We start from the raw sequence: 14358 nt of genomic DNA on the forward strand, positions 1-14358 counted from the left end.
TAGAGAGGCATGTTTGAAGAATGACAATGTTTTATAAAAAAACAAAAACCTTTCTCCAAACTGTTAGGATGCTTAAATAAAAGATGCTTTAAAATAAGCACATCACCATCAAAAAATTCCTGGGACAGATGTAGGTAACAGACATACAAAAAATAGTGTACATCCATCACAGCAATTTTCCTAAACTGAAAGTTTCCAGGTACAAATTTTTATCCAGTTTGCTTACCCACAGTATGCTTATTTAAAATCCAGAAAAAAACTTCAGTATTCCTATACGAGGTAAAGTAGGAAAACGTTTTGCTACCTTTTTGTGACGGACGTACAAAGACAAAAAATCCTAGCCTTCGAGATTATAAAAAGCTAAATATTTTGGGACAATTTTCATATTGAAAACCACTTTTCCTATCTGTTACCAGTGACCTTTTTCCATAGTTATCAAAAATAAAGGATGATGCCTTTGAACTAATTTTTAAAATATACCCAGCAAAACTTTTTTTTATGCTAATGACAAAACCCTCTTTTTCACAGGCAAAATGTCAGTCCAAATTTAGTTTATCAAGTTTTAATATGCAAAACTAAACTCCTGAATGTCTCAGCTTTCTAGTAATACCAAATATTTGATACTTTGAAGAAAAATTAATTTCCACATTGTGGTTGACATTTTCATGGAATTGCCCCCAAATCAATTTTTTTTTTATTATTAAAAATTTATATAAATAAATATTATATAAATAAATAAAGCATATAAAAATCATAGTCAAGTTAAAATTATCTAAAAAAACGTTCGATTGTTTAATCCATTGGCGTGGGGTAGGGAAAAAAGTCCAAAAGATAAACTAAAAAATTGTTAGTAGGATCCTCCCAACCCTCTCAAGGTGGTTGACCGCCCATGTTTTCTGGCTTGATAGGGCTGATAAAAAGCAGGTCAATCTCTAAATAGGGCTGAATTCTAGCTGAGGTCAAAGAAAAATTGCGATAGGAGAGAAATGGTGAAGTTGCTCCAAGATGCGATAACTTATTGGGGAGGCCGGGGACAAAAAAAGAAAAAATTGGGGTGTGGGCATCTTGGACGTTTCCTATTGAGATGGAGGTGGCCATTCACTCAGCTAGCTAGGAGCCTAATCTAAGCAGTTATATTAGGAGTCTGGAGTCTGGCATGCTCAGGCAGGGAACACTAACTCCAACTTGGCACCTCTATGCACGCACAGTCTTGCTATTTTTATCCATCTTCGATCACAGGTCGCAGGATGTAATCTTTCCCTATCACATCTCATCTTTACTTTCAGCTGGTGCTTGAAAAAGGGAATCAGATCCTGATCAGCAAAAGATTCAACTCCGTGCTTCCTCTTGACGTCTTGATGTCTATATCACCATTCGGGATACGGCCAGGATCGCAAGTAATGCCATTCGTCTCTCTCGTTTTCTTGTACCGCTACCGCAGGAGTACGATACAGAACAGAGATCCATTTGTTAAAGTCCGGACTAAAGCCAGCAGTCTCCATAACAGATTCCAATAAACCATGGTTGACCCTATCGAACGTTTTGAACTGATCTAAATTGATCAGCGCGGCTCCTGTGTCGTCGTCTTATCCCTCTATGATCGTGCGCACCAAGTGCAAGTTGTTTTAATCAATTGACCATTCACAGCACAAGTTTGATTCGGCTCGACCAAGTCGCCGATAACAACCTGTAGTTGGTTTGCAAGAACACGGGACAAAATCTTCAACTTTGTGTTTAGCAGAGTGATGGGCCTATAATTATCTAAGTTCTCCCTACCATGTCGCTCTCTTTTCTTCAGTAGTGTGACCACTCCTTTGGTAACCTTCCCAGGGATGGATCCCTGAGCAAATCAGTGGTTAAACACACCCATCAGAAGAGGAACAAACATGGACAACAGCCTCAAAACATGTTCGTAGGGCAGACCATCGAGCCCCCAAGATTTTTTATGGCCAACTTGCTTTAACGCAGTAATGGCCTCATGCTCCGTAACCATCCCATCACAGCTAACTGCTCGAGCTGCAATAAGGTGGGGCGAGCTGGCTAAATAGCTGCCAAACTCTTGGTCGCGGAGTCTGGGTAGTTGGGTAAAGTGCTCCTCCAAATGTTCCTGTAACCCATTGAAAATTTCTTGGGTCGATGCAAGAGTGCGTCCTTCCAGATTTTTCACTTTCCAAATGTACCCATCCGAGCCATGTCTTAAGGCTGCCTTACGTTCAACAGCGTCAATGTTCACGGCTCCATTAGAAACACTTTTTAACATAGCTCTAACTACTTGACCTTCGTAACGATCGCTAGCCAAGCGCTGGAGGTCCCCCTTAACTATTGCTATCTCTAGAGGATCCCCACCAGCTACCGCCCGGGTCAGTCTATCATATAGGTGCTTTTTGGTCCGTGCCCTAGTTAACGCAAGGCGTTGGCTATATTGGACACAAAAGAGCCTAATGGTAGCCTTAAGTTTAACCCACCAGCTACTCCCGGTAACTGCCCCCACTAACTCCCACTTAATTAGTGTTGTCAGCTGTTCCCGGAAGTCGTTCATCTCCAGTAAGGAGGCATTCAACTTCCAGTAGCCAGCCAACCTAGGCCTATTACCTACTCTCAAATGGGCCATTACTAATTTATGGTCCGAATGACCTAGCCAGTGGAACGTGGGACAAGATAAGAAATCTATATCGCCTCTTCTAACTAACATCCTGTCCAAGTAAGTATTTGGACCGGAGGCCACGCTATTTTGCCACGGCCACATCTCCCTCCCCGGGTGATCCAGACAGAACCTGTCGACAAGATCGCACGAGGCCATCAGGTCAGACAGGCTGCTTTCACACCTCTCCGACGCTCTATTCCTCCCGACCTTATCTATCTTGGGGTCCAGGATGGCATTCCGGTCCCCCATTAAAACTACCCGCTCCGGACCCGCTGAAAGGAACACCCCCACCTGCCGAAAAAAGGAAACCCTCTCTGCAGCGATATTGGGCACGTAAGCAGCCAAAATCCGGAACTTACCGCTTTTAACGGCAACATCGACCATGACCAGCCTTCCATGAGCGCACGCGTGGACCACAATAACCGTTGCACCTAGGGTGCGACTCACTAGCACAGAAACCCCACGGCTATAAGAATTGCCATATGCTGAGTAAACGTCAAAGTCATCTACCAGCACACCGTAATCCCCGGGCCCAACAAAGTGGGTCTCCTGCAAAGTAGCTATGTCTACCTCAAGGGCCACGAGATCCCTCAGCACGCGAGCAGCCTTGCTTTGGGATCTCATGCCCCTCGCATTACACTAGCTAGGTTCAAGTTCATTGTGTCCCTAACTAGTAATATTCCTCTATCACGGGTCCAAAATCCTTGGGGCTGAGGACCTCGAACGTCTGACCGAGACTGCCAGTCAACAGCTCCGCTGCAGGCTGACAATCCCGCGCCAGACCTCCTACGTCCAGGGGAAATGTTATCTTTAAAGCTCTATCTATATTCGCATTTTGTCATAATCTGTTTTAGAGAGGGATGCTCTTCTTCCACTATTTTCAGCCCTGGAATTGCTCCCCCCCCCCCCAATCATTTTCCACGGTGCTTTGAATCGTGCGCCTTATTCTTTGCGAACGAAGGTGACACACAGTGGCGCCTCGGGAAGTTTCTGGGGTCTTGAATCCGCTTTCCATCTACATATAGCAGGTTCGTTAACTGTTTTAGCTGTTTCTTCTGCCTCCCATTCAACTCCGCCTGTACGACCGCCTCGTCCGCATCACAGATCCTCAACCCAGGCAGAAAGGGCAGCTTTCTTGTCTTTTCGGTCCTTGTTGATTTCGGAAGGGTTACTGCCTCCTCTTCTGGAACAATTCTGCCCTCTGGGGCTTCTACCTCCTCCTCAACTTTCTCCTCCTGCAGGTTCTCCATTTCTATTACTACGGGGGTATGAAAGAGGGGAGGGGTATTCTGCTCCATCGGGGGTTGAGGTTGGGGGGTGTTTTTAGGAGCAGGGTTATCTTCCTTTGCTTTTTTTCTGGAATCTCATTTGTCCTTTTTTCTCTGTTTCTTCTCCCGAGTCTGAGGAATGCGCCGCCAATTTTCTTTTCACCCCCCCCCTTTTCTTCTTCTTTTCTGCTTAGGGAGGCCTTTTTCTTCTTCCTCTCTACTGTTATCCAGTCTGACTGGGAGTTCTCCTTTTTTTCTTCTGTTTGGGCCGCCTTTGGCGCCAGGGTTGTTACAGGAATGGCAGCTGGGGGTCCATTTTGCTGGGCTCTGCTGGTACTTTTAGTGGACATGCCTTTGCTATATGGCCTGGCTTCTGGCAGCTCTAGCAATGTGGTCGTCTACCTTCTACTATAAGAGACATAGTCCAATTCTCGCACTTCAACTGCGCGGGGATGGAGTTGTGGCCCTTTCTGTCTACCTTCATCATTATATGATAGTCTCCGGTCTGTATATTTCTTGGGCCGCGGACTGGAGTAATTGCCTCGACGTCCCCGTGTTGTGATAATATCGCCCCGAGAAAATCTGCGCTTATGCAGCATGGGACTCCTAACACAGACACTAACGTCCTCCTTTTTTCCAAATACTCGGGTTTGAACCTAACCCCTTTCCAGATTAGGTCCTCTTTTGCGAGCCTCTCCGCTTCCTCCTTGTTATTCACCAGGACGTCCCACATTGCGTAGCTGCGCCTGATGTAGTATAAGCCTGGAACGTCCACCAACATATTGACAAAGCTGTCCTTTGGTACTCCTACCAATCCTCTCTAGTTGATGTCCAATGTAACAAAGGACACAATCCTGGTGCACAAGGCTTCTAGCGTGCCTGGTTCCGGCCTTATTACATTTCCCTCTGTCAGGGCTTGGTATTTAGTACTGAACATTTTTCTATATATTCCTCTGTGCCTTTGGGCCCCATGTAGTTTTGCCAGGGCAAGTTCGATTCTCTTCCTCCGGCGCCTTCTTTGCCTCCCTTTCACTAGCATCCCTCTCTGTTGCTGATGTCCCTGCCGTTCGCAGATTTAGGGACTGCGACCTCCTGAGGTCTTGCCCCCTCTGCGGGCTGCATCCTGCTGACCTGACCGTCCTATGTGTGTCTTTTTCAGCCGATGGATGTCTACTCCTTGGTAATTGCCACGCCTCTCAAGGGGATTTATCGAGCCAGCTCCTCACTCTATCTGGCGTTGCTGCCACTTTACCGGACAAGGGAATGTCGCTTGAAGATGCGTATTGGTAGTCCTCCCCCTCAACATCTCGTAACTGGGACCCTGAAGTTGAGCTTGTCATCGGGGTATCTTCAAATGTGATACCCCCTGACCCGGCCACTGAGGCACCACCGACCACGGACACTGGAATGCCACCGGATGTGGTATCCTCCACTAACGGCACTGGGATATAACCGAATGTGACACTCCCTCTTCTCGGCACTGGAGCACCACCGGGTGTGACACTCCCTCTTCTCGGCACTGGAGTGCCACTGGATGTAGCACTCCCCCTAGCGGTCCCTACACCAGGGGCGTCCCCCATGGTGGCAGAGGCCTGCCTCCTCTAGTTGCTGGCTCAGTGCCCTTCTCCGACCTGCCGATTTGGAAACTAGGGGGACCTTCGCCTAAAAAGGCACATCAGTTTCCCCTAGCCCTGCCAGCTGCTCAAGTCGGATCCAGACACCGGACAACCTGTAAAAAATAGAAAACGCAACAATTAGTGGTCGCAAAATCAAGTCTGGACTCCCTCTTCTTGCAAAGACGGAAGGCCCAAACTCGCAGGCGAGCTGCTTTATCATTAGAATTGAATGTACATTCTATTGGGCATATAACCCTTGACAGGCAAGTCTTATATAATAAAAGTATGACAATTTTTTGATTAGGCATGAAGCCCGAAGGGAATGGAGGAGAAAAGGGGTGTCAGGGGTCGTCCACTTGGTCTATTCCCTAAAACTAGTTGCATGCATTCACACTTTGAACTTAAGCTATTTAAAATCTACACCGATGAGATGAAAATGACATATTTACAATATTTACAATGCTAATATATGTACTTAATGTATATATATATATATATATATAACGGATTTAAATAGCACTGGGGCAAATGCCATTATTAAAATTGAGGACTTTCTTTTTTTTTTTTTTTTTTTTTGACGTCTAATCAAGAAACACTACAAAGTCTAAAATCAATCTCCAAAACATGTAGTTCAAAATTATTTGAACTGAATGAAGGGGGAAAAAACGTATGAAGAAAGGGGGGGCTAACAAGAATTAAATAAACGGAAGACGTCTTTCGGCCGATCCTTTTCAACAGTGACATCGGCAATTTGAGAGCAAAAAAAAAAATATATATATAAAGACGAATGAGGGGGTGAAATTAATGAGGATTGGAGAAACAGAGAAGCATTCTCAAACCACACCCATAAGTACAAGATTATGGGTGTGTCCTTTTTGCCTACACAGAGTTGGCTTCCGTAGAATAATTGTAACCGCTTTGAGAATTTTCAAATGTATTCTCGAGCGGGCTCTGTGTAAAATGGAGAATGCTCCATCCGAATAGCCTCCAGTGCAGACTTGACACTTTAATAAGTGTTCACCAATGGCCGAACTATAAGTATGTAAATGCCCGGATGTTGGCCATTGTTTGTGCCTGCGTATCGAAGGGGGGACATGTTGGGAAATTCTCACCTCCAAACGCTGAATAGTATGTCCCACGTAATCAGTCTCACACTGACCATGAAATCTGTATACTACCATATTATATTCTGTGGTGGGAATACTATCTTTTTGAAAGGAGGGGAAAGCATTTCTAGTCCCAAACACTGTTCGAACCTTCGTTGCAAAATAACGAGAAACAGCTGTACTAATTCTATGTGAAAACTCTTGGCTTTTAGTGCCAATCCAAAGGAATTTCACATATACGGGACATTTTTGAGGGCCTAAAAGTGTTCCACCTTTAAATGTAAGAGTTTTTTCCTTTATACATTTTTGAATGATGTATAGAGGATAACCATTGGCCAAAAAGATTTTAGTTAGACTTTGAAGTTCCATATCTAATTTTATCATGGAACATATTTTCAAAGCACGATGTACTAGAGTTTTGACCAGATTTATCTTTCTGGTTCTAGGGGAGAACGAATCCCAGCTGAGGTATTGCCCAGTAAAAGTGGGTTTTCTATAAACACTGGTTAGAAAACCCATGCCATACCTTTCAACCAGAACGTCCAAGAATGGCAATGAATCATTAGCCTCCCTTTCAATGGTAAAATTCAAAGAAGGGTGAAGTGAATTTAAATGCCTTAGCAACCCTTCAGCTTCCGTAGAGGATGAGCAAATAGCAAAAATGTCATCTACATAACGGAAGTAGCACATCGGTTTTGGCCACTGTTCAAACAACAGTTGCTCCTGAAATCCAACAAATATATTGGCCAATATGGGACCCAGGGGGCTTCCCATTGCTACCCCATCAATTTGCCGATACATGTTCCCATTAAAACTAAATTCAACAGATTTAGTGGCTAAGTTCATGAGCTCTAAAAATATATGCTCAGGAAATGAGGGTTTAGCTAGGGAACCGCGATAAAGACTATCGGTACAAATCCCGATAGTTTCATCAAGAGGCACATTTGTGAACAAACTGGATATGTCGTAAGAACATAGATATCCAGTATTTAACGTACCCTTAAATTCACGAATAAATTCTGCAAAACGAAACGAGTCGGAAATGCAGAATCCCGAGTATATCCCCAGAACAGGCGTAAGAATATCAGCTAACCATTTAGCTAATTCGTGTTGGGCGGAACCTACCATCGAAAGAATAGGTCGCACCGGAATATTTTCTTTGTGAACTTTTAGCAAACCATACATCCTAGGACGTTGGGAGCCTATATATATTAGGGATTTTTTTTTATACATGCATTTGATAAGAATAAATGAATTTGTGATGTGTCTGAAATATGAAATGGTGATGTGTATGATATATGAGGATGACGGGGGGGGGATTCAAGTCTTAAAAACACCCAAAATAAAGGAAAATAACAGTAATAAAAAAACAAAGAAACCAAATAAAATGCTAATGATCATGTGTTAGCGGGAACCCTCACTACCTAATCTACTTCCGAAATGCTTCCTGTTTTCCGGTTCACAACTGAAAAGAAGGGAGTCATTTCCTAAGTGGGAGTGGGATGATGGTCGCCGAATGCTCAAAAGACATCGTGATGCCCCTCCAGCACCTGCTGATCGTCAACTGAAACAAAGTGAGTTTCTTGCAGCGCGGCCACATCTATGTTCATGGACATGTACTCAGTACTTTGCTTCGGCACCTCATGCCCCTCACGTTCAGATTAGCTAGGCTCAAGTACGCAGCCATTATGCCTATTCAGTGTCAACCACCGGCTTGAAGTCTTTTGCAGTGAGGATGCCGCAGGATTGGGCGACGTTACCCGAAAGCAACTCGGATGTGACTCGTCCGTCTTGCGCAATTCCCCTGACATCCAGCGGAAAGGTTAACTTTATGGCCCTATAGAACGAAGGGTGGGCGTACAATGGGACCCTCCCCTCGCACCTATTCGCCAACTGTTTAGGGGAGTCGTGCCCCTCCTTCACCAACTTTGTGTTCTTGATTGCCGTTTTCACAGCCTCTATCATGTTCCACGTGGTATTGGTGCGTCCCACCCTCATGTGACGCACAAAGGTCATGAGTAGAGGAGCTTCTGGAGTGGCTTCAGGAGTCCTCTCTGCCTGGGGGTTATTTTATCGGCAGCATGGTGAAGATCCACCTCACAGATCTGGTCTCAGGGGAGGAAGGGGAGCTTCCTGGTCTTTTCTCTCCTTACAGGAGAGGCCGATGCTCTGTGGCTAGTTGGTGTTGCTGGCCTCTCCCTCGACAAAGAATGGGCGCCAGCTGGGGTTGTATCGAATAGGGGGTGGGGATTTCGGTTCAGCAGAGGGGGTGTGGGATTCGGGTGGCTGAACCGTAGAGACAGTCTTCTCTAGATGCATGGGGGATGGGGAATGGGACCCAGCATCCTTGGTCTTCTTGGCCTTTTTCAAATCTTGTTTCTGGCATTCTACGACGACTGCCGGGCTGTTGCTGACTACCTGCTCCCCTTCAGAATCTGATGAGGAGACCGGATTCTTCCTTTCAAGGATGACGACTGCAGATAATTTTCATGTTTGGAGATTGCGGCTCTGTGCTCTTGGTGGAGGAGCCATGTGAGGACCCTGTGGGAGCCTGCTTACATTGTCCTTGTGGGGGCTGCTCTTTTGGTTTAGAGGGGGTCTTTGCCGATCTTTGTGATACAATTTTGTTCCAGCCCTGGCTTTCTTCTGTGCCCCCTCTCGCTGGCTTTTCAGGGGCTGCTGGTGCCACTGCCTCAGTTGTTCTGGTTGTTATTTCAGTGGAAGCAGGGGCGCCCGTAGGAAATCTTTTGGGGCATTCCTTCATCATATACCCCTGCTTCAAGCAATGCCAACAGCTTGGCCGCCGACCTTTGACAATGACGCTCATTGTCCAGGTCTCGCATCTGAGCAAAGCGGGGATTTTATCGAAGCCGGCACGGTCCACTCATTTTGAGTTTGTAGTCCCCCAATAACAGATTACGGGGATCACGCACTGGAACCACGGCTTCGACGTCCCCATACTGGCTCATCACAGCCCCGAGCTGCTTTGAGTCTATATAACAGGGGACACCAAGAATGGAGACGTTGGTGTGTCTCTTACTCAGATACTCCAGGTTGAGGTGCAAATGACCCCACCCCAAGTCGGTCCTGGACAATCTAACTATGTCTTCTTCCGTGGGCAAAAGAAGATCCCACATCCCATGGGCTCTTCTGCAGATGTATGTAGCTGGGATACTCAGCTCCCCCAGCATCTGAGCCATCACTTCCCTCGAGACCCCAGTCAAGGATTTTTTCTTAATGTCAATAATGACTAGAGATACTATTCTTCTCTCTAGTCTGGCTATTGTGGTTGGCAACGGCTTAATGATGTTGCTTTCAATCAGATCCTTATACATCGTATAGTATAACTGACGGTAGTCCTCAGGTGCCAACTGAGACTGGGGCCCCCAGGTTCTTTCCTGTGTTGCTGGTCGCACCGTATTTGGGGGTGTCCTGCTGGAAGGTGGCGGCGTTCGTTGTCTGGGAGGAATCGTGCTGTCCAGAGATTCCTGGGTGCCCGGAAGCGCCGGCCAATCAGAAGGCTTCTTTGCTGATGACGTCACAGTGGCCCCAACTGCCCCATTCTTGTGGTCAGGGTGAGCGGCCCCCGCCTTCCTCCACTTGGAGTGCGATTGTATTGCTCCCATCTGGGCTGACTTTTTACTTCTGATGTCATCATAGCAACTGTCATAGTTGCTGTTGCTGCTGCCGTTCAGCTCCATGTCCCTCTTTAGGGTCTGCGACAGCTCCAGGTCAAGACCAATGATGCTGTTGACAGCCTGCTCCCGGTCGTTGGGCACCGCATTCTTAATTTCCTGATCCGGGTCAGTGGTTCTCAAATGCGAGAATTTGAGCAAATCCGAATGTTTCAATCCCGGCCCCGGGAGTACGCTCCTCCTCTGGGTCGGGGGGCTGACAGTTGAAGCCCTGGGTCTCTCCCACCGAGCCAGATCACCTCTCCCAGCTGGCCTAGCCCTACTGCCGCTGGGGACGGTAACATCAAAACAGTCAGAGTAGCTCTAAACTCTGCTTCTAGAGTGCGGGGGGCAGCACTCATACTAGCCTTAGGGGCGTGGCTCTTTACGGGACCTGTTCCGACGATCGTGTCAGGGACACGGGCAGCAGAACCCGGGCTAGGCGGAGTAGCGGAGCCCGGACCTCAGGGAATGGGTGGGACAGTTGTTGACCCTGGTCCAGCACTCAGATTTGACCACGAAGGCACCCTCTGAGAACCAAACTCCAGGCTAGGCATTGCTCACATGTTAACCGTAGCAAGTTGGGAATCTGATCGGGACAGACAACACTTCCAGGCGATTTTAGCTGGTCAGATGGCCCGTGTTGCATCCTTGGCGTTTGGTTTGGACTGGGTCTTCAGGCTGAAAAGAATTGGTTAAAGGTACAGACGAAGTCATTGTTTTCAAGATGGGTATATTTTCTGATGACACCATGTTCTATAACAGGTATGTGGGAAAAACAAATGAACACATATCTAAGGCAATAGTGGAGGACCTCTAGTCTAGTGGAATGAGGACCTCTAGTCTAGTGGAATGGGGACCAAAATGGATGGTAACATTCAATGTTGCCAAGACTAAGTTTGTGTCCTTTAATTACAAGAAACTCTCTCAACCACCAATAACTATGGCTAATGATGGTGGACTTTCTCTACCATTCTAGAAAATTACTTAGGCCTGAAAGTATCCTGTATCTCTACAAGGTCACAATTCGACCATGTACGGAGTATTGTCGTCACATTCAGGCTGGTGCATCCGCTATTAATCTCTCACCCCTGGACAGGATTCAAAAGAGTCGTCAACATAATAGATCCCAAACTGTCAGCTAGGCTTTAACCTCTGTTCCATCGACAAAATGTTGCATCCCTTTGTTTTACAAGTATTTTAATGGTATATGTTCCGACAAACTACAAGCCCTTGTACCCCTTAACGTAAATACTCCAGACAAACCCAACAAGCAGCAAAATCCCACCTATACAACAGATTCCCAGATGCTAGAAGACCTTCTACTCTCATAGTTTCTTCCCCAGAATTGCTAGAGTTTGGAAATCCCTTCCGGGTGCCTGCTTCCCTGATTGTACTGATATGCAAGTTAAAGTGCAATGTAAACATATCTTGCTGCTTAACTCTCTACACAGTATCCCTACAATTATGTTCCAGATTGTAGCCCCCTACATCAAAGTGGCATTACATCTTGTTTGGGGTGAAAATGCAATAAAAAATAAATAAATAATTCAAGGATGAGGGTGGACAGGGTATCTTTGTGTCTGGCTTCCGAAATCTCGAAGCGGTGACAGAGACGCTCACATAGTACAAAAAAACCATAGAGGCCAAAATCAACTCCAGCAAGTCAACCATCTGCAGTTGGGGACCTGGAGGGTGCAACACCCTTCCCGGACGGGCCGGTCCAGATCTCCAACTCAAAAAGAATTGGTCGGAGTTAAAGTCCAAGGTCAAAGCTGCAGTTGACTTGTGGGTTCGAAGGAAACTATCCTTGAAAGGTAGAGCGGAGGCATGCATCATCTACGTCTTTCCGCTCATCTTTCACTGACTGGCTGTACTTCCTCTGCCTGAGAACTATCTAAAATCCCTGCAGAGCAAGCTGTCCTCACATCTTTGGGACAAGGGGAAACATTGGGTTTGCAGATAGGTTTGTATTCAACATCTGTGTGAGGGAGGCTTGGGAATGCACAACTGGAGGTGTCGTCTAGCGTTCCCGAGTCAAACCTTGACAGAAACGCAGTATTTCAGTGGACATAGACAATATTATATACCTTAGGTGCTTCAACAAGTGATCTTTTTTATTTATGGATAAATTTTTAAAAGAATTGCATTGATGGAAAGAGAATAGAATAAGTATTCCAATGATTTTAATTTATTTTTTTGTGTTCAATATTTTTATGCTCCAAGTTAAAAATGAAAAAAACGGTCAAAATGACGACAGCAGAAAGGGAAAACTTTTTTCAATGTTTACATTTCATAGGTTACATTTGGATATACATGCGCGGCGTCAAATTTGATTGGATATGGCTGAAATTTTAAAGGCTATATAAACATAGAAGTCCATCTCTACTGGACATTGATTTATATAAATCAAACGACACACAGGAAGCAGAGTTACAACCGAACAAAGTTGACAAGGAATATTTCAAAATTAAGATAAATCGGCATATATCATCCATTTTCATATAGATAATAGTTTCAGAGTTATTTTCATGTATAATATGTAAATATTTGATAATTATGTTGTGGTTTCAAAATCACTGTCTCCATTTTCCTTTGTTTTTCTTTGTTCTTCACCCCTGCTGTTGCTCTTCGCCTTCCCTTAAACGAAGGACGCAATAGGCTAATGCAAGCTAAATGTATGAACAATATCCGGGTTCAGTGAAGACATTCACTTTCCCTTTCTTTCCATCCTCGACTCCTTTATGCACGTTGGAATCTAAAAATGTCAATAATTCAAACAATTGACCTTTTTACTTTTAGACGAAATTAATTTAAATAGAATCAACAAACTCCCAAGCTACTTTTGATTGCAAACATTTTGCTCTAGAATTAGAGTCGTTTGTGTGTTTTGTCGGAAGCAACACCACTAATATCACTCTTCCCAAATGAATACAGCCCGCTTTGGCCCAGTCAGGCAACTCGCCCGGGGATTTGTTCCCAGACGGTCCCCATTAGACTATCGTGTCCGGCCCCATTAGACTATCGTGTTCGCTCGGTGAGTATGAAAACGTCACAGGCTAAAATGCTGAGAAGACATTGAAATGCCCAGATAGCAGCCGATAATCGTCAACCGAATCGTAGTGAGTCTCTTGTAACATGACCACATTTAGGTTCAGGGCCATGGGGTCTCTCAGTACTCAAAGATGCTGCAATTGCTACTGGGCAGTGTCAACCACTGGTCTACAGGGGATAGGACACCACAGGACTGGCTTACATTGTCCATGAGCAAGTCGAACGTAACCTGTTTGTCTTAAGTTATTCCTCCAACATCCAGTGGAAATGTGAGCTCAAGGGCCCTATAAAATGAGGGGTGGACATAGATTGGGATCCTCCTGTCATATCTTCTTACCAGCTGGTTGAGGGAGTTGTGCTGCTCATCCCGGTATCGCCCCCTTGATCATGTTCCTTAGTGCTTTTGTTTTGCCAACCTTTGTGTGGCACACTAATGTTGTTAGCTTTGGGGCGTTCATAAAGTTTTGGGGGTTCTCTTTGTCCTGGGACCTTTGTAAGGAGCTGCAACTGACGTAGTAGCCCATGCTGCTTAGATGTTATACTGACAGCTGCATTGTGAAGACAGCTCCCTTGGAAGGAAGGGAGTTTTCTGGTTTTTACCTTTCTTATCGGTGTTACTGATACAGCTCTTCAGCCTTTCTCTGGACAGAGAGTGTGCACCGACTTGGTGTTGGTAGGAATCAAAGAGGGAGAGGAATTCCAGTTTAGCGATGGAGTGTGGTTTTTCAGGGATCTGAACCGAAGAGACAGTCTCTTCTCTTTGCCTTGGGGATGGCGAAGAGGATCCAGCCTTCTTTGCCTTCTTGGTCTCCTTCTTGGGTGTCTTTTTGGTCATCTGGCTGCTATCTCTGCCAGACCCAGATCATCATCCATTTTCTTGATTATCTAGTCTGTCACCTCCTCCTTCTGATTTCAATGAAGATAAAGAGCCTGGTCCCTTCTTCTTCAGTCCATCCTTATGCAACTCTTTGATGGAGGTGTTTCAGGTACAGTGCT

At 45.5% G+C, this 14358-nt stretch overlaps 1 protein-coding gene across 1 annotated transcript; it reads right to left on the reverse strand.

Moving 5' to 3' along the window:
• Nucleotides 1–5614: 5614 nt before the first annotated feature.
• Nucleotides 5615–7819, reverse strand: LOC145283895 (uncharacterized). The gene is made up of 2 exons (XM_080132998.1): nucleotides 6641–7819; nucleotides 5615–5641 (listed from the first exon to the last, which is right to left on the reverse strand). Exons 1-2 carry the CDS (start codon nucleotides 7817–7819, stop codon nucleotides 5615–5617), a joined length of 1206 nt encoding a protein of 401 aa, XP_079989124.1.
• Between the last annotated feature and the right edge of the window lie 6539 nt (nucleotides 7820–14358).

The sequence above is a fragment of the Euprymna scolopes genome, chromosome 8, assembly GCF_053919585.1.
Source record: "Euprymna scolopes isolate OS-2025 chromosome 8, ASM5391958v1, whole genome shotgun sequence".
In the NCBI taxonomy this organism is placed as follows: domain Eukaryota; kingdom Metazoa; phylum Mollusca; class Cephalopoda; order Sepiida; family Sepiolidae; genus Euprymna; species Euprymna scolopes.

What these genes read in the sequence shown, in the direction of transcription:
- LOC145283895 (XM_080132998.1), bottom strand. Translation starts at nt 7,819, where the DNA reads ATGTATGGTTTGCTAAAAGTTCACAAAGAAAATATTCCGGTGCGACCT. An exon ending in ATACTATTCAGCGTTTGGAG is followed by an intron (nt 5,642 to 6,640) that starts GTGAGAATTTCC and finishes TATTTTTTACAG; the next exon opens with GTTGTCCGGTGTCTGGATCC.